Genomic DNA, 20,632 nt, shown 5'->3' with positions numbered 1-20,632 from the left:
GGTCCTCGGCCAGGGGTGGGGAGTGGCATCGAGTCTGGGAGCCCCACAGGGTCTCCAGAAGGGAGGCAGTGAGTCCAGTTGCCCCGTGGCTGGCTCCACTCCAGCCGCGGGGTCCCTGGCTGGGGCACAGGAAGATCTGCAGCCCCACAGCTGGAGCTGAGCCAGCTGCGGGGTCCCTGGCTGGGGGGTGGGAAGACTCTTGACACAAATCATGCAGCTGCAGCCACCCGCCCAGTCCCAACATTCCCTTAGCTTGCTCCCAACACCCACCCCATCCCGTTCCAACCCTCCGCACCCCCCAGGTATCTCTGCTGCAGCCAGGAAGAACAAGCCACCACGTCCTCCACCTGAGCTGCCTACAGGTTTTAACCCCCTCCCCCCACTCATGGCCCCATACTGTCCCCAGCCTTTAACCCCCTCCCAACCCCAGGTTCACTTACATTTCAAAAGCAGAACCACCTGCTGCCACTGCAAGCACTTGGAACCAATCATAGACTTTTACAAGTATTTTAATAGGAACTTAGTGTCCCTCTTATGAGTTTTCGTCTACAAGCAAAAAGTGAGGAACAAGCTGTGCTCGTATGGTGAGGGATGAGTGTATTCTGACCAAAATAAGCTTTGAGATTGAAGGTTAATGTGTTAATTAGCCCAAGATAAGATAGCATTCTGGTATACCAAAAACCAGCTTAGTTACATATTTTGAGAGTTAATTTGGGTAAAAATATTTGTTTGAGGTTTAAGGGCAGTATTGAGTCTAAGAAGGGGGATACACATTGTAATTTATTGAAATTTGCCATACAACAAAAGCCTTCTGGTCGACTAAGACTGTATTCTTTCTGTACAGACTTCAATTGCATGTTTTTGTCTTCGAGTCTAATTTCTTTTTTACCTGCTCATAGTTCCACCAAGCACACCAAGCAATATTTCCTGCATTTACCATTATGGTGTTAAACTTACTTGTAGTTGGATACCAGGAAAAGAAACATATCTGACAACAAAATATACTCTTATTAGAAAGCGGTAAGTATAGGACTTTGGTTGTGTTGTAGGGAGACTGTCCTCTTTTGTTTTAACTCCAGTCCTGTAATGAGGAAAAAGATGTTATACTCTGTTTCTTTTCAGTCCCCTATGTAAACTAAATAAATGTTTTTAGTCCACTATTTAATGGGCAGATGTCACTATCATAATTTGGCATTTGTATCCTTATTTTCAATTGAACAAAAAAATCAAGAACTGAATGTATTTGGAGACCTCACTTACCTTTCAACACTGAGGCCCAGTCTACACTGGCAAGTTACGTTAAATAAATCAGCTCCCAGCGGACAGAAGAGCAGGGCTTGTTGGGATGCAAAATGTTGCACCACAAGGCATTGGGCCAGGAGCCAGGAAACTCTGTGCCTCCCCTCAGCCTTCCTGCAAACCTCAGTGGCAGAAGAGGAAGAGGTGCTCTGTGGAATTGCTGCCGAGAAGTGCACTACTCCGAAAGCAGCTGCAAGTGTAATTATGCTGTGGTGCTGGTGGCCGACAATGCAGACTCCCAATAGCGTTTTCGTTGCTGCACTCTGTGAGTGGTGCTATAACTGCCGGCACTTTACACCTGCCAGTGTAAACCTGGCCTGAGGCTTTGTCTATGCTGGCAATTGAGCGACAAAGGTTTTTGTTGTTCACAGGTGCTTAACCCCTTCTTCCTCTGCCCCACACCATACCAAAAGCTTTGGTGTGGCAAGCGCAAATGTAAACAATGCTGTGACAAAGAAAATGCCACTCATCGGGCGGGCAGGTGGGGGCTGGCAAAAGTGCTGAAGAACAACATTTATGCTGCCTGATTTTTAGTGACAGGGACTCATTGCTAAAAGCTGTGTAGAGTAGGCAAAGCCTAAACATAGTGCTTCAAAATCAGGATGAAGGTATTTTGGTAGTGGTTCTGGGGTACTCAAAGTGGTGGGGGCAGTGTGAAATTTCATAAGGGGAGTGCAGCATGACATAGCTACTCGGTCTCAAGCTCATCCATCTCATTAAAAATGTTGAATTATGGTACTATTTTTATATGTGTGTATTCACATTAATATATTAAGTAATAAAGCTTTGGCATTCTACATACTTATTTTCTTACACCCCTGGAGTGGTGTGAAGAAACTTTGTCACTGTATTTATTACAGGAATAAATAAATGAAATTTTCTCCAAGACCTTCAACTGAAAATCACTTAAAACAAGCTCCCTACGATCCTCTCTGGCTGCACCAAATGTGAATAGTTGTAGATCTTGCAAATAAGAATTCTTTGGAATAAGTGTATAAACCTTTAATTTCAAGCCTTGAACTTTTTTGGGCTCTCTCTCACGAGAATGGTGCATTGTAGCACTGTTGAGCATAACTAGAGTAAACCCCACTATTTATTCTAAGTATCATTTATTTATTTGTATTTTGTTAGAACACATCATATAATCCTTCATTATATCCAACAATGCAATGAAGGTTAATGTCACTTTAGGTGTATTACAGGTATGGTATGGTAAAGCCCTGTCTGAACTTAGTGGTAGATCAGTTTAGCTGCAATTAATGCAGCAGGTGTCAGTTGAGCTGGTCTGGTGAAGTTGCACTAAATGGATGGGAGAATTCTCTCCCATTGAATTGTGTACTCCAGCTCCCTAAGAAGAGTAATAAGAGAAGTTGGTGGCAGAGTGTCTCCTGTAGACACAGCAAAGCACTGAGAGAGACTGACTGGTGAACTCTAAAATAGATAGATATAAAAGACACAACAGAACAAGTTAAACATTTCTTTTGGTAAAGCAAGGCATTAATATCTGCAATAAATTCTGTGAAAGAACTGGGAAAGTACCTCTACCAAATAAACTTGATACAATATGAATGTTAATGAAGTGTTGTCAAAGATAGCCTATATATTTTTTTCCCAGTATTTTAGAATGATTTTAAGTGCTTTCCTGTTTCTGCTTTGTTTTTGGTAATAGACCCATTTTTATGCAGACAAATTGTGCTGAAGATATTTGCAAGACAAATAAGAGTGTATGCTACTTATTTTATCCATACGCTGATCCAGATTATGTTAATGTGAGAGAGGAAGAATCTTTAATTGAAGACAAATTGGATTTACATGCTGTACAAGATACAAAATCAGGTAATTTGATGCACATATCAAAAGTGGAGGACAATATTAATATCTTCATTTCCTGGAAATGCCTAGACAGAACTACATTAAGATGGAGCCAGTGTTGAGTGTGCATATTGATAAACTCCTTAAGGGTAGAAAAAAAGAGAGAGAGATTGAGAGAGAGAAGATGATACTGGGATGATGATGATGATGATATTAAGGTCACAGTTCAAAGAAGCCCACACAGAGAACATAGCAGAGCAGGTTGGAAAAACTTTGACCAAACCATTTTTATTAGAATATTCTTCTTGGTTGAAATTGGAATGTTTTACAAAATCATTCAGTCAAAATTAGTTTATGGAGAAAAACGGGGAAAAGTTCTGATAGTTTTAAAATACCACTTTTCAACAATTTTAGAAGAAAACATTTTCATTTTGAAATGACTGTTTTGAATTGTTTTAACTTTTGTATTGTATGTTGTGTAATGTAAAAATCAAAATAAAACATTTAAGTTTTATCAAAGTAAACATTTAAGTCAGTCTGAAATTGTGTTTATTTCCAGAATTTTCCTTTGCAAAGAATTTTGAAATTTTCATGTTTTGTTCCAATTCAGAATAAGCCAGACTTTAAAATATCAAAATCCTTTGTTAAATGGAAATTCCATTGTCCACTGAGCCCTAGAGAGAAATACTCAGTAAAGCCTTTTTGCAAATACTGTGTTCATATATTAATTGTGTGTTAAGTCATCATTAATCATTGTGTTTTGGCTGGGCAATTAATGTAAATCACATTTTGTTCACAGAAAATGAATATTATAAGTTTACATGTGTCCTGACCATCAGTGAGAACTGTTAGTGCTCACTGTCTCCAAAAATCTGACCCCATGATTTCAAAGACCACCCAAATACAAAATGTGCTGTTTAAGACTGGAACTGCTTCTTTAAAAATCAGCTTCCTGATATTCAGTTCAGGCTTTGGGATGGCTACATGCAACCGATAATACCTGTGACTATTGGGCATTTTGATTCTTTTTATTATTTAATATGAAATATCTATCTATAAACTTAGTAGTAAAAGGCTGTGTCCACACTAGCCCCCTTCTTCAAAGGGGGGCATGGTCATCAGCCCGAGCAGGGAATAATAATGAAGTGCTGTGATGAATATGCACCACCTCATTAGGCTAATTTTTGGAGTAAGGGTATTTTGAAGTACCCTCAGCTACATGGCATACCGGCGCTTCAAAGTTTACAACTTCAAAGTTGCCGTGGGGAGAATTAGCCTAATGAGGTGCTGCATATTCATCATAGCACTTCATTATTATTCCCCGCTCAGGCTGATTACCATGCCCCCTTCAAAGAGGGTAGTGTAGTGTAGACACAGTCAAAGAGAGTTGCAGGAATAGCAGCCTTCAAATAGGCTACTGATTATTTTTATCTTCGTAGACTGGATCAGGGCAAGCTGTGGGCCAGATCCAACCTACAGGCCATAGGTTTTCCATCCACAGTAGATGCAGTTTACATTGCATCATTGGTTTTATACCAGGTTTGGAAAGAGAATTTTTTTATCTCAATAGTTTTCATTCACTACATAACCATGAGTTTTCATAGATAAATGTTTGGATGGTTCATCTAAAGAAGAAAATCCATTAATTGAAGACCAGAAATGCCATTACAGAAGTTATCTACAAAAGATGAGAAGTACTAATATACTATAATAACTTACTGTTTTCCTGGAAATCAATTCTTGTTTTTAATCTCATTTTACAGCCTATGCAGAAAAGACAAAAAATATTACCTGCATTTATTATTATGCTGATGACTGTTGTGTTCGCAAATGGACTGCAAGAAAAGTTACCTATCTTAATAAAACAAATTATGTTCAGGTTAATAGTCAGTAAGTATCTGATTCCTTTGTTGTAAAAAAAATTTTGGAACTTAATCTGCAGTAACAGTACTTTGTTATTACACACTGTACATTTACAGATTGCAGTGAAACATTAATTACAGCTCAGCACATTTAGAGGTAGATTAGCATGAGGATAATACTTGCCACATTGGCAAAGACACAGATAAAATGGCTCGACAGAAGCACATATTGAATCAATGATAAAGCTCAATTTGGAATTCAGAACTATTGAGTTCTTGGCACTTTGCAAAGCTAATAAAGCAGTGCCACCTCTTCTTCCTCTGCTGGCTTTCCATGTGTGTTTATGCATTACCTTATGCTTGTCACTTTATTGATATTATCCAATATATTTCCGTGCCCTAACTCTATCTTTTCTAACTGAAATTGAGGATGCAAAGATGTGAACATCAACATCCAATGTAAATGCAGATTTGGGCAGAAGATGAAAGTACAAATCCGCTGGCATCAATGATAAATGCAGTACAGATATAAATCTCCTAACAGTCACATTTTTACTTGCTTTGATCAATTTCCAGCTGTGGTTAATGTGTTATGTTAGATGAAAACAAAAGATTTGGAAAATACAGTAGACTTAATTTGGCCTTTGGGTGCACATCTGGCAAAAGTGGTGGTCATCTGGCAACACAGCAAAGCTGACTAACATTGCTAGCCTCCTCTCTCTGCTAATCTTCTCCTATCTATATGGTGGTGTAGCAATTAGCAAAATTTTCACAGGTGTTCCACATTAAAAAATATTATTCTTCTTCGAGTGTCCCTGTGGGTGCTCCACAATAGGTGTCGGGCTTGCCCGGCGCCGCAGATCGGATCTTCCAAGCAGTTTCTGCCAGACCGCGCATGCGCCGGCGCGCGCCGCTCCCTTGCGCGCTCCTGGCCATGTGCGCGATCCGGTCCCCACCAGTTCCTCTTAACCGCCGTCGGCTGCAGACGGAATCTGACTAGGCTAAGGCCAAGTTAGCGTATTCAATAGGCTTTAACTGTTTTTCTTTAAAGTTTTCAAGTTCTTAGGCTACTGCAAGTTAGCCGGTTGTTATTTTTCAAACAAAAAAAAAAAACAAAACAAACCAAACAAACAGCAAGCGGGACAGCTTTCAGTCCAGTCCCAGTAGCAAGCACCGGAGGCCAGGAGCATAGGGCCATCAGCCCTCCTGCTGCGGCAGGCCATCAGAAGGGGAAAACAGCACAGAGAAGGTGCTAAGTACCCGTTTAACAACTGAAAGACTCACCAACAATGTCCTCTTCAGGATTTAAGAAATGTGAGTCCTGCCGAGAGGCAATGCCAGCGTCTGATGGGCACAGTCTATGCATAAGGTGCCTTGGGGAGTCCCATGTTGCACAGAAATGCTCCTTCTGTGCAAAACTAACAGCCAGAGCAAGGAGGGACAGGGAGATGCGGTTTAAAATGCTGCTCTTCGACAAGGCCCTCCAGCCAGACGTGCCAGAGTGGCTGCAGCAGGAGGGACCCTCCGGGGCCCATAAAAGGAAAGCTGCCTCCCTCACCCCATCAGCGCAAAAATGGAGGAAAGCCTCCCCAGCCCGATCCCTGCCGGCAGCAACAGCGAGCGGGACGGGAGGAGCGAGCAGCCCCCAGCCGCAGCAACAGCTGATCGGCGGCAGCACGGAGAGCCACGTGGCAGCAGCTCAGCCTCTGATAATCAAGCAGCCGCCCCGCACCGCAGGCAGGGCGGCGGCTAAACAAGCGCTGGTACCGGCGGCACCGCAAGCAGCGGCACTGACCCCCGGGGAACCGGTGGTGCAGAGCGCACAGGCACGCAGCCTGCAGGCACCGGAGGACACCGCACGTGCGGCACCGCCCTCGAGCGTGCCGAGCATGGCGCGGACAGGGCAGAGATCCCCTACACGTCAAGGGGCGGAGTTACGTCCTCAAGGGAGGGGGAAGGCTGCACACAAGACGAGGCATCGCAGCCCCTCTCCAGACAGGGCTGTGGGGTTGCTTTCTCACAGCCCTCTGCTTCTGTTGCAGACTCCAACTAGAAGGCAGGGGTCCCCCCATGCCTACCCGGAGCCCCCTTCTCCATTTTTGCAACCAGCCTCACCCTGGCTGGGACCACCTTCACCCTTCCTGGGGTTTGAACCGCTGGAATACTATTCAAAATCGCTCTCTCCAGTGTCCCAGATCTCTCGACGATCTCGCTCCCCCAGACGCAGAGGGTATGCACCAAGGGAGTGGTCTAGGTCACCTTCCCAAGAACAGTGCCTATACTGCCATGGTCGCCCCTATCACGCGGGGCATAGACACCATCGGCAATCTACTAGGGAAAGATCCCCACAGACGATCGCGTATCCCCGAGGGCAATTGCGACCGGGGACAGAGACTCAAGCATCTCAGGGGGGACTGGTTATGGAACCCCGAGATTTTTCCCTCGCAAACCTCTAGTGAGAGGGTGTACCATCACCAACAGGAACCGGAAGGGTCCAGAGAGACGTACCCCAGCGGTTCCTCGCTCTCCTCCCCGGACGAGGCTACGGCCCCGGGGGACGTCCATCCCCCGGACGATCTCAAACAGTTTCAAGAGCTTTTTAAGAGGGTGGCCTTCATGCAAGGCATCCAGACAGCAGAGGTGCAAGAGAAACACCATAAGCTCCTCAAAAATCTGAGACCTCCGGCCTCCTCCAAAGTAGCAATACCGCTTGATGAAGCAATCTTGGAGTCCGCCACTATGATATGGCAGACCCCTGCGACTATTCCGCCTGTCCACAAGAGAGCGGATAAGAAATACTTCGTGCCGGCGAAGGGCATGGAGTTCCTGTTCAGCCACCCACAGCCAAATTCCTTGGTGGTGGAGTCGTCGCAACAAAGATCAAAGACATCTCAATTCAGGACAGGGGGAACAGACAAAGATGCCAAGAAGCTAGAGCTGTTCAGCAGAAAGGTCTACTCCTCCTCCACTCTAATGTTGCGAATGGCAAATTATGCAGCGCACTTAGCAAACCATAATTTCGACAACTATTCTAGGTTAACCTCCCTCATGGACTCGCTTCCAGAGGACAAAAAGCTGGTGCTCAAGGCCATCGTGCAAGAAGGCTACGCGGCCTCGAGGACAGGAGTTCAGATCGCCCTGGACGTTGCGGACACAGCAGCACATTCCACAGCTACGGCAGTGGTGATGTGAAGGAAGTCCTGGCTCCAGACTTCGGGTATACCGAGGGATCTGCAGGCGAAGATAGTTGACTTTCCCTTCGACTCGCAGAAGCTGTTTGCTGAATCAACTGACTCGGTCCTTCATTCCAGTAAAGATTCAAGAGCCACACTTAGGACCCTGGGGATTTACACCCCTCCATACAAAAAGAAAAAGTACTACCCTCAACAAAGACGGTACCAGTACCAGCAACAGCGTCCCCAGTACCACAGGGGTTACGAGCAAGGGCGACATCAACAGCACCAGCAGTACAGAACTCCCAGGCAACGTTCACAACAGAGCCATGCGTCCTCGGGGCAGGGCCAAAGGCCACAAGTTTGACACACAGATCCAGGGCTGCGCCATCACTACCATCGCACAAGGTCATCCGAAGCGGCTATTCCACCATCGCCTCCGACCATTCTACGACCAGTGGCAAAGGATCACCACACACAAATGGGTGCTGGAGATCATAGCCACGGGGTACGCCATCCCCTTCCAGTCGCTCCCACCGCCACGACCTCCACCCAGGCCCCACCTCCAGGAGGCCTCCCAAGTAGCGAGGCTCAAGCAGGAGGTAGACCATCTCATGCTCATAGGGGCAGTGGAAAGAGTGCCGGAGCAAATGCAAGGAAAAGGGTTCTACTCGAGGTACTTCCTCACGGAGAAAAAGACAGGAGGCTGGAGGCCCATCCTGGATCTTCGCGGCCTCAACCGGTACCTGCGCAAGCAACGCTTTCGGATGATCACAATCGCCTCCATCCTTACAGCACTGGACGATGGAGACTGGTTCGCAGCCCTCGATTTACAAGACGCGTACTTCCACATAACCATCCATCCGGCTCACTGGCGATTCCTCCGGTTCATGGTAGGCAACGAACACTTCCAATACAAGGTCCTACCGTTTGGCCTCTCCTCGGCCCCCAGAGTCTTCACCAAGACCTTGGCAGTGGTGTCAGCCTACCTGCACAGACGGGGGTATTTATATTCCCGTATCTGGACGACTGCCTGCTCAAAGGGCCCTCGAAGGGGGAGGTACTACGCATGATACGCGTCACAGCAAACACGTTCTCTTCACTCGGCCTGGTTATCAATCTGGCAAAATCAAAAATAGACCCCACACAGGACATAGAGTTCATAGGGGCTCGCATAAACTCTGTTACAGCGAGAGTATATCTACCAGAGGCTCGCTTTCGGGCCATCGGCTCCCTCGTGCAAGTCATCACCTTCAGCCCTTCGGTGCCAGTCTTGACGTGCTTACAGCTGCTGGGCCACATGGCAGCGGCGACGTTCGTAGTACAGAACGCCAGGTTACACATGCGCAGCATGCAGCACTGGCTGGCGAGCGTATACAAACCGGCAGTACACACCGTTCACAGGGTGGTGTTGCCCACACCGGAGGTGCGCAAATCCCTCCAATGGTGGGTAAACCCCAGGAACTTGCTAACAGGGGTACCCTTCCACCAGCCACAAATATCGGTTTTTCTCACTACAGATGCCTCCCTCATAGGGTGGGGAGCGCACATGGGCGAAGAGGTGACTCAAGGACTGTGGTCATCCACGGAGCAGTCACTACACATAAATATACTGGAGCTCAGAGCAGTTTTCAACGCCTCCAGACACTTTCGAGACCATATACAAGGCAAAGTCGTCGGGATCAGTACAGACAATACCTCCACCATGTTTTATATAAACAGGCAAGGAGGAGATCGATCCCGTGCCTTATGCGCGGAAGCAGTCCGCTTATGGAACTGGTGCATCGCCAACAATATAATCTTGAAAGCCTCATACTTGCCAGGTGCACACAATGTGAAGGCAGACCAGCTAAGCAGGCATTTTGCACTCACACACGAGTGGTAGATCCGTCCCGATCTGCTACGGCCGATTTTCCGCGCATGGGGTTTTCCCCAGATAGACCTGTTTGCCACTCAGCACAACAAGAAGTGCCCACGATTCTGCTCCAGGGCAGGACTGGGATGGGGGTCCCTGGGGGACGCGTTCGCGATCCCGTGGAGGGGCCCCCTGCTTTATGCTTTTCCTCCCACAGTGCTGATCCACAAAGTCTTGCAGAAAGCCAGGAGGGAAGGGGCCTGGATGATCCTGATAGTCCCAACGTGGGATCGACAACAATGGTTCCCCCTACTCCTGCGCATGTCGGACCGTCCACCGATGCCTCTTCCGGTGGCGCCGGATCTGCTCACGCAAGCCCAGGGGTCCATAGTGCACCCGCACCCCCAAAGCCTGCGACTGCAAGCGTGGTTAATCCATGGCTCAGCTCCCTAGAGAGCACATGCACAGAGGAAGTGCAGCAAGTCCTAGAAAGTAGCAGGAGGACTTCCACCAGGAAGACCTACAAGCAGAAATGGACTCGCTTCACGGCTCGGTGTTCTACCAAACAGCTGGCCCCCCTTTCGGTGCCTATACCTACAATACTAGAGTGTTTACTGGACCTCAAGAGAGGAGGACTCTCGCTATCCTCGTTGAAGGTCCACCTTGCCGCCATCTTGGTGTTCAGACACGAGGAGGAAGGGCACACGGTGTTCGCCCACCCTATGGTTACCAGGTTCCTCAAAGGGTTGGTAAACCTATACCCCCCTCGGAAACCGATTCCACCTTCGTGGAACTTGGACCTGGTGCTTACCGTGCTAATGGGACCACCGTTCAAGCCCTTGGCCACGGTCCCCCTCCGCCTCCTTACAATAAAGACAACCTTTCTTCTTGCAATTACGTCAGCTTGTAGGGTGAGTGAGCTTGCGGCAGTCATGGCAACGCCACCCTGCACTGTTTTTTCCAAGGAGGCGGTAACCATACGGCTGCATCCAGCCTTTGTTCCCAAAGTTTCTTCCGAGTTTCACATTAACGAACCTATTGTTCTACCCTCGTTTTATCCAAAGCCTCATAACTCCAACGAAGAGGCGCGCCTACACCTCCTGGACGTGAGGAGGGCGCTAGCCTTCTACGTAGACAGGACCAAGTCCTTCCGGAAAACGGATAGACTCCAAGTCTCCCTCGCTCCCAAATCAAAAGGAGAAGGTCTCTCCTCGCAGAGAATCTCAAAGCACATTGTATCCTGCATAAAAATGTGCTACGAACTCAAAAAGACTCCTTTACTGGCCACGCCCAGGTCTCATTCCACTAGGGTGGTGGCGGCATCAACAGCCTTTTTCAAGGGCGTTGCATTAAAAGACATTTGCAGAGCGGCGACCTGGTCATCCTACGACACCTTCGCCAAACATTACGCCCTTCACAGTGTATTCCAAGAGGATACCCGTCTCTCTACAGCGGTCCTCTCGGGGACAAGCTGCACATAATCCGATTACCCACCTCCTATCTTGGGTTACTGCTGGGTAGTCACCTATTGTGGAGCACCCACGGGGACACTCTAAGAAGAAAGACAGGTTACTCACCGTAGTAACGGTGGTTCTTCAAGATGTGTCCCCGTGGGTGCTCCACTACCCGCCCATCCTCCCCGCTTCGGATCTCTGTTAGTGTTTTGCAGGGGCACCCGAGGCGGTTGGTTGAGGAACTGGCGGGGACCGGATCGCGCACATGGCCAGGAGCGCGCAAGGGAGCGGCGCGCCGGCACATGCGCGGTCCGGCAGAAACTGCTTGGAAGATCCGATCTGTGGCGCCGGGCAAGCCCGACACCTATTGTGTAGCACCCACGGGGACACATCTCGAAGAACCACCGTTACTACGGTGAGTAACCTGTCTTTGTTTAGTGTTTCAGGGTAACAAAAAGTTTAAGAAATACTGTGTTAGAATATAATAAAATGCAGTTTTATTAGTGCACATTTACTTGTTTTAATCTTTTAGCAGATGGAGTTGCTGTGTTCCCCCTGATTTATTCCAGACACTGCTTGAAGTGAAATAGTGAAGTTGCCCTTGCTGTGGGTTCTGAAACTTGGGTAACAGTGGCAGTTACCATGTACAGGAACTTGACCAGCCAATCCTTTCCGGCTTTCTTTTTCAGTAGCAGTTTTTCCTGGAATTGGGTATTACTGTTGAGCTTGTTAAAGTCAGTGTTTGTATAGCAGACACCAAGCAGTATTTCCACCTAATAACCTGCTTTCTCTAAGCAGTTCTGACATTTTACCATTTCTTTGTATTTGCAGCTTTGATGTCGACCAGCTTTTGTGTTGAGAATTGGGATGTTTCTTCCTGAAAATTGTAGTGTAATTAAAAAGTATAATAAGCGGGGTTTGTCGCATCACCGAGTATTAAGGCTGCCCATCACTTCATATACAGTTATGACCTATTTTCAATTGCTGCAAACTTTGACATACTTTACCCATTTGGGCTAAAATTTTCTGGGCTAGCTGTCTGCCACAGGCTATTATTATTTAATGTAAAGTTTCAGCTAAAACACTTCAGCCATTTTTGAAAACTAGATTAGGAAAAAAATAAATTATTTGGCGACGTGAAAGAAATTGTAGTGACCTTTTCTTTGAAATGTTCTATTGTCTCCATGTTTTGTGCATGGACACAAAATTTGGCAGCAAGGATGATCCATGGTATTAGTTGTGTGATTTTTTTTTTTGGCTGTTCTTGTGAAAATCTGCCAAATGCAGCCAAATTATAAGGGTTTGGAAAAAATCTGCTTACACAACCTCTGTAGACATGTTGCAGGTTCTCAGGTAAAGTTTCTGAGTCTGGACTCTGAACTAGGGAGAGGGATGAGGGGAGGCTCTGGCTGAACATGTGGGCTTTGGATGCAGGAGGGTGCTCTAGGTTGGGGCAAGGATGTAGGAAGGGTGTGGGCTTTTGGGAGGGACTTTGTGGGTGGAAGGGAGCTCAGCACTGTGGCATGGCATTGAGAGGTACATGGCGTGGGCGGTGTTTACCTCTGGTGGCTCCCAGGAAGTGGCGCCATCCCTCTGGATCCTAGGAGGAGGGGCAGCTTGGGGCTCTGCATGCTTCCCTGCCCACAGATGCTTTCCCTGAAGCTCTCTTTGGCCACAGTTTGCAGCCAATGGGTGTTATGGAGCTGGTGCTTGGGGCAGGAGCAGTGCATGGCAACCCCATGGCTATCTCTGCTTAGAAACTGGAGGGACAAATCAGCCAATTCCCTGAAACCATGTGGAACCAGGTGGAGAGCCAGCCTGTACCACTGTGCTTCCATCTGGCAACCGTAACTGGGCTGTGCTTGTGCTACTCTCATGCAGCGATGCAACCTTCTTCAGCCCAAGAGAGCAAAGCTGGTCATGAAGTTGCTGCTTCTGTCTATTCTGGGCCAGTGTGGGACTGGACACCAGAACCAAGGGCAGTGAGCCTTTCTCTTCTGTGCTGTCAGTGACACCCCCGCCCCCCAGTACTCTGGCAGCATAAAAGAGGAAACTACCTCAGTTGAGTGCAGAGGGAAGAAAACCTAGGCCTGGTTAGAGGGAAAGGAGTGGATAGGGCAAGGAGTCTAATCTGGCTAGAAGGAACTAGTGGAGGGGAGGACTGGTACTGGCTGGGTGAGACAGCAGGGACCGGGAGACAGAAATTGAGTAGTCTGAGGTACAGTGTGGCATTGTTGTTTAAAAGTTTTGTTTATGGTCAGATGAAATGAAACACATGTTCATCTCACATCACATGCTGTGTAACATGAACGTGGGGGTGGAAATGGAACAAATGCTTTCAAAAACCATCTGTGTTTCCTGCTTCTGTGCTGTATCTTGTCACTGGTGCAATCTGACTTGTCTTTTTCCACAGTTGAAATGTACATGGCAGTACTTTTTAATCTATATTCATGCATTCTGCTATGAAATACTTCTCTATAGGGGTGCTGCTTGTATAAATCTGTAATACTCCTGCTTGGAATTTTTAACCTGAAATTAACTAAGCTTTTGGATTCCCCATTGAATTGATAATTCTGTTCACTGCTGCTCCTTGAAAGTTGCCATTTTGATTGCAGTTACATCTGTTTGGATTTGTGCTGACTGCACAGGTTCCTATTTACTAGTTACCGACTTTTAAGGATCTAAAACTTGAAGAGCAAAATCCTACAGTCTGGATTTGCAGGGGCAATACCTTGGGGGAATGGCATTTATTGGTAGGTAAGCTTCCTTTAGGAGGTCACTGGAAGAACACAGCTTGTTGAATTGATTTGGGTGAATATTTGTGTTAAAGTACCATTGCTAATTGAATCTAATATTTTAGCAAGTATTGTTATTGTGGTGATGGTGGTGTTCACAGGATATGAGAGACAAGATAGATGGGTTCTGGTTGGGACAAGTTCCATTGGTGAGAGAGACAGAATAATTACTCAGGTCTTGAAAGCTTAACTCTCTCACCAACAGAAGTAGGTCCAATTAAAAATATTACTTCATCCACCTGGTCTCTCTAATTAAAACAAATCCCATTATCTCTTTTAGTTGTCTTTGGTTAAAGAAAGCATTGCAAACTAAGTTTTCTGTATTTGTAATGACAGGGATCAAAACTTGATGGATGCATTTCAAGAAGATACCTGTCAAAGTGACAATGGATCATGTTCTTTTTTCGCCTCATACGCTGTATTTGCTGAAGACTATTGTTGTCAGGTGAAAGCTGAAAATGTCTTGGGTGTAGGCATATCTGATTGCATTCCTATAGATCTGAATAAAATAGGTAACTCTTTTGTAAAATACTTAAAGATAATATACTACATGACAAAGAGGTCAAATAAAACAATGCAGACATTTAATTATACGAAATAACTTTCACATAAAAATCAATTGAAAAACATTAAAACAAACAAATAAAAAAACATACCTATTTAAGGATACAGCAGACTGTTAAGAATATGAAATAAATTAGGTGATCCATATTTTTATAGCTTTTCATTCGGTGCAAGCACAAAAATTTGCTGTGGAAGAAGATTAACTGAATCCTTAAAAAGGGCAGAAGGTTTGCAAATTTCCTTATGAAGAAGGCAGGCAGGGAGTTTTTTTGGTATACACTGGCTGTAAGGCATTCTACCTTCCTTCTTCAGATTGCAATTGGGATAACCTATTGATTTTTTTTCCTTGTACATCCAAAATCTTTCTATATTAATTTATTTTTGGTAGAAGTTCTCTCTAGCCCTGATTACACTTTGTATGTTCTTCATTGTAAAAAGACAGTACTTTTGCATTCCATTCATAGACTCAGCAACTCTTGGTTCTAGATGCTTGCAAATAGCAAATAACAGAGTCCTTGCAACAGAGACCTTTCAGTTTAAGTATTAAATAATATATATCTTTTCCATTTAATTTTAAGGCAGCCTAGGTTAATACAAGTTCCAGTGAATTGTAAGGATTTTATATGCGCTGAGGAGTTCAGCTGAACTAACATAGCTTTATAGGTCATTTTTATGTGTTGGATGCACATACAAATTTTGTATCTGCCCAGGGCTCTGTGGATTATTCAGTGTGGAAGCAGAATCAAAACATCTGTGTTCTTGAATTAACAGCAAAAAATATTTTCTTTAATGAAGGAACAAACCTTTCCCATGTACCCTCCAGCCAAAATCTAGAACTGAATCTATGTTAACCGTTTGAACATTTACATAATTTTGTTAATCCAAGTACAAAAACTTGCTGTTCCCTTGTAGAGTGTAATATATGCTGCAAGTAACATTTTCATGCAAAAATGTATATATTTGAAATGATCAGCATATTGGCAAAAATTCATTTTATAACCATGCAAGCTCTGTCAGTCTGGCTCTTACTATGTTGCCTATCCAATCACCTCAACATTTCTGTAGTCTAAATATCTCTTGAACAGACACTGTCAGTGGTATCAAATAGCACTGTGGCTCTCTGATGTTCATATCCATCCAGTGGGAGCTCCTTAGCTGTTGCACCGCTTGTATGTCTTTAAAAGAAAGAGGTTTTTGATTATTATGTTCCCTTGCCTTTTCATATCAGTTCTTTCAGCATATTGCAAGAGAGTAGTGTTGAAAAAGCTTTACCCTTGTTATTGCATTACCAATGTGTGATTAAAAGCTCTTCCAGTGTTGTACACATAATGTAGTACATTAATATACTGCAATATTTAAACTAATGACTGGGAGAACTAGTGAGAATTATTGAATTTTTATGGCTTGGTAAATAAAGGTCAGATTCTTCAACCACCAGGCATATTGAGTAGCACTTTGACTTAATTTGGATGATTTGAAGTGCTATGCAGCATCTAAAAGAATTTTAGGATTTGTCTCTAAGTAAACAGATGGCTTTATATTTTTCCAGAATCCCTACATTGCTCATTTCACGGTCCCATTCTTTTAGTTAATTATTTAAAATAAGTCCATTATGCATATCATGCAAAACCACACAACCATTACCTTATGCTGAGTACCTTTCCCCCACCTCCGTTTTACTTGATTCCATTTCTTCTATTATGCTTCACCATTCCTTAGCTAGATTAGAATCTGACTAGGATGGAGTCCACATTTTTATAAATACATCAAGACTCTTGGCAATTACTGTTCAGTTTTATTCAGCTGAAAACTCTGCCTGCATAATGACCTACTAGGGAAAACAAATACATCCCCTTCAGTGGATACGAAACTCTGACACCCATGACTACATCAGCAGTACCATCTCATTTCCTCTCTCAGTGCTTGCCATTGCCTAATAATTCCGCCAGCTCTTCCCTCAAAATCTTGAGACCCTGAACCATCTTCTGTCTGAGTTCTCTCTAATTTCTTCTGGTAGGACTCAGCTGCATCGCTATTCTTTTCTTGGATCCCAATTTTGGGAACAGAATGTGGTGGTCATGTTAAATTGTACATCTATGTGCAAGTTAGTCTACAAACAGTATATATAGCTGTGTATGTAATCTCTGTTGTAGATATAGGTTTTCATAATTACAATTGATATATATAAAATATGCACGGATAGTACATTACATGGATAACGTACATTGTTAGAATAATAAAGTAACTCTTCCTAGAATTTACATACTCAACCTAGTCTAAACTTTTATTTGAAGTCAAGTTATAGAATGTTTTTGTTAAAAGTATAAGACTTTTTTTCCTCCTTTAATTCTAGTGAAAACTGAGCCTCCTAAGATAGTTTCAGTAGAAAAAATTGCTGGTGTAAAGCAGTTGCTTAATATAACCTGGGAAAAACCTGAGCCAACATCATTAGATTTAAAATGTCGGCTTCGCCACAGAAATACAAATTCAAACAATTCGGTAAGTGACATAATTATTTTCAGGATATTTGACCATTTGTCACTGTCATGAATATTGATCCTTTTAAGTACTGATGACAAAAGGCAAGGATGTCAGATCAGTAATATAAACTAAGAGTTACTCAAATGTAATTTAAGCATGTGTGGTGTTGGAATATTTGGAAATAGAGATGAGTAAGACCCTCTGTTTCATTGTCAAGGGTAAATTGTTCTTGCCCTTCTCTTTGTTTCAGTGCCCATCCTACTCCTTATTTGTCCTAATATAAATTTCAGTGAAGGTCTCAGGGTAACCAGTCAAGCCAACAATCAGACATGGTTTTTGTTTCCAATTATTTTTTTGGCAAATAAAATAGGTGTGAACACTTTAGATTAGAACAGGAATAGGAGATGTTTCTATTACAGCCTGGCTCCTGGCTGTAAGAAAAATGTGTAAGTGTGTTCTAGGTTAGAAGGTGATTTATGTCTTCCAGGCATCTCTTAATCCTTCTACCAGAATGACTACAATTCTAAGTGGAAATGGATTCCCATGGGGCCCTCTGCTTGCCCTTTAACAAATTGCATGTTTACTTTGTTCACCTGCCTGAGTCCAACTTATGGCAATAACTAGTGCATTTAGCGTCTATTTGAGGTTATCATAAACTAGCAGAAAGTCACTGCAATCTCTTCTCAGCAGTTTCACATTTAAAGCCTTCCATTAAAACGAACAACCCTTTTGTCACAGAAATATGAATGTGATACTGGCAGAGCTGGTGAAAGGAAGCCTTTTGAATTGGTCAGTTCCTGGCTGCAATGGCTTCAGCCATGGGTATGCATTATGCCCTAATGATGGATCTACCTTAAATAGATTTTATGAGAATAAGGTGGAACTGCAGATTTAACAAATATTTTTGTCCAAGATAGTGTTGAAGTCCCACTTGTTACTGAGCCTGCCATCACATGTCCTTCCCAAAGGAAGCACCTTTTCATATGCTCAGTATTAAGATTCTGGGGTTCTAACTAGAGTGAATTAAATTTTTAGAAGATCTTCAGTACTTTTTGTTCTGGAGACCAGTGCAGGGATGTCTGTATTTTGCATCGCTATAGTTTCAGCTCAGACAAAACTTTTGAAGACTTGCTTAATAAGATACAAGGCAGCCACCGAGGGGCCATTTGTAGTTTTCTGGTCCTCTCTCCACCGGTTTACAAATAATTCTTTCTTGGATTCGACCTTCAGGTAGGAATTTGATTTCAGACTCCCTACACTCTAGAACTTGTCTTCAACATAGGAGTGGCCAAACTCCACCCCCAAAAGCTTTTTTAAATGGTATTTCTCTTTTCAGTTGGCTGAGATTTGAATGTTCCCCCATCGTTATTGTCACACTTCAGTATCTTTTTCAATATTGATCTAAGTGATTATCTTACCCTCTTTTCAGTATACATTTAAAAAAAAACTATCCTGTTCCAACTGTTGGTGATGGCCTTGTGTTTGCTGCATATTTTAGCTTTGCTCTTATTTTTGTTTTGGGGCAATCATTGGAACTTCTTTTCTGGACTGGGATTCTTGTGCTGATGACCTGTTTGGAGCAGGAGAAAATTAAAATCTGTATAATTCTCCTTTGAAGTGTTTGTACTGCAACTCATCCGTTTCCCCTCACAGTTTGAAGGGTAACTTTTGGGTGGGGTTTCTCTTGGCATATGTTTTTTTTCTGTCTTTTCATTGATAGGTATTTTAATCGTATGTTGATCATCTTTAGATTGTCTTATTGATGGGACCTTTGGTTCCCATGCAGTTGGAGATAACTGAAACATTGATGCTTCAGAGAGGGCATGGAGTAATGGCCAGGATAGAGCATAGCTCATGCTCTCTTCTCCATTATTACTGCCGTTAAAGAGAAAATGTGACCTTAAAAGGTAGTACTAACCTTGTGGATTAATTGTGAATACTCAGAAATGAAAATACAACACACAGGTGTAGAATTTACAAGATAAGTGGCTTTTCTTTTATTTACAGTGGAGGGATGATCTGGGAGGCATGATAGATGTGGTCTTTGAGGTTTTCAAGTGATAAAAACAAAAAGCAGTCAAGTAGCACTTTAAAGACTAGCAAAATAGTTTATTAGGTGAGCTTTTGTGGGACAGACCCACTTCTTCAGACCATAGCCAGACCAGAACAGACTCAATATTTACGGCACAGAGAACCAAAAACAGTAAGCAAGGAGGACAAATCAGAAAAAGATGATCAAGGTGAGCAAATCAGAGAGTGGAGGGGTGGCGGGGGGAAGATCAAGAATTAGATTAAGCCAAGTATGCAGACGAGCCCCTATAGTGACTCAGAAAGTTCCCATCCCAGTTTAAACCACATGTTAATGTGCCGAATTTGAATATGAAAGCCAGCTCCGCCGTTTCTCTTTGAAGAAGGGTGCGAAAATTCTTTTTCAGTAACACACATACCTTTAGGTCATTAATAGAATGCCCCATTCCATTAAAATGTTGACTAACTGGTGTGTGGATCTGGAGTGTTTTGATGTCTGTTTTGTGCCCATTAACCCTTTGTCTAAGGGAGTTAGAAGTCTGTCCAATATACAAAACATATGGGCATTGTTGGCACATGATGGTATATGATGTTAGTAGAGGAGCATGAGAAAGTGCCCATGATTCTGTGAGTAACCTGGATAGGTCCAGTGATGGTATTTCCAGAGAAGATATGTGGACAAAGCTGGCAGCGGGCTTTGTTGCAAGGAAAGGTTCCAGGACTGGTATTCCTGGGGTATAGACTGTGGCTGTTAGTGAGGATCCTCATGAGGTTGGGAGGTTGTCTATGATAAAGTATCTGTGAGGTTTATTTTATTAAAATAAAGTATTCTGTGTTCATGTTTTAACTTATAGGAAAAAGTTATTTTCACTATGAATGAAAATAGAAGAACATCATCGTTTCATCTTCCAGATCTTCGGGATTTTCCAGAGTATGCTATTGCCATTCAGTGTGTTGGTGTTGAATCAGAATTCTGGAGTGAATGGAGTGAAGAGAAAATCGGCAGAACAGAACAACAAGGCAGGCTAATGCTTTGCAACATATTTTTTCCCCCAGGATTAATTTTGAATCTTTTGTCAAAGGTGTTAAGATTTAATATTAGCAGACTATTTTCAGCATATTGTTAGTTGATAGATGTTATAATTTGGCTTTGATATCATGGAACATATACATTGAATATGTACATTCAGTTAAAGATGACTAAAAGGGGGAAGAGTAGAACAGGAAATAAACTGAAAGGGAAAGAAAGATCTGACCAGTGAGGAATGTAGAATGGAAGAGGGGAAAAAAGGATTGTTTAAAAGAAATT

General features: G+C 43.8%; 1 protein-coding gene across 1 annotated transcript in view; it reads left to right on the top strand.

Moving 5' to 3' along the window:
* The window catches only part of IL31RA (interleukin 31 receptor A), a 71,214-nt gene that overhangs the window by 19,996 nt on the left and 30,586 nt on the right, over positions 1-20,632 (top strand). The window contains exons 4-9 of the mRNA XM_074994283.1: positions 900-1,020; positions 2,969-3,135; positions 4,884-5,001; positions 14,587-14,762; positions 17,168-17,313; positions 20,178-20,343. Of these exons, the coding sequence (XP_074850384.1) occupies positions 900-1,020; positions 2,969-3,135; positions 4,884-5,001; positions 14,587-14,762; positions 17,168-17,313; positions 20,178-20,343 (894 nt within the window). The remainder of the gene's footprint in view (positions 1-899; positions 1,021-2,968; positions 3,136-4,883; positions 5,002-14,586; positions 14,763-17,167; positions 17,314-20,177; positions 20,344-20,632) is intronic.

This window comes from Carettochelys insculpta, chromosome 5 (assembly GCF_033958435.1).
Source record: "Carettochelys insculpta isolate YL-2023 chromosome 5, ASM3395843v1, whole genome shotgun sequence".
Lineage (NCBI taxonomy): Eukaryota > Metazoa > Chordata > Testudines > Carettochelyidae > Carettochelys > Carettochelys insculpta.
This window is presented reverse-complemented; position numbering and strand designations above follow the sequence as displayed.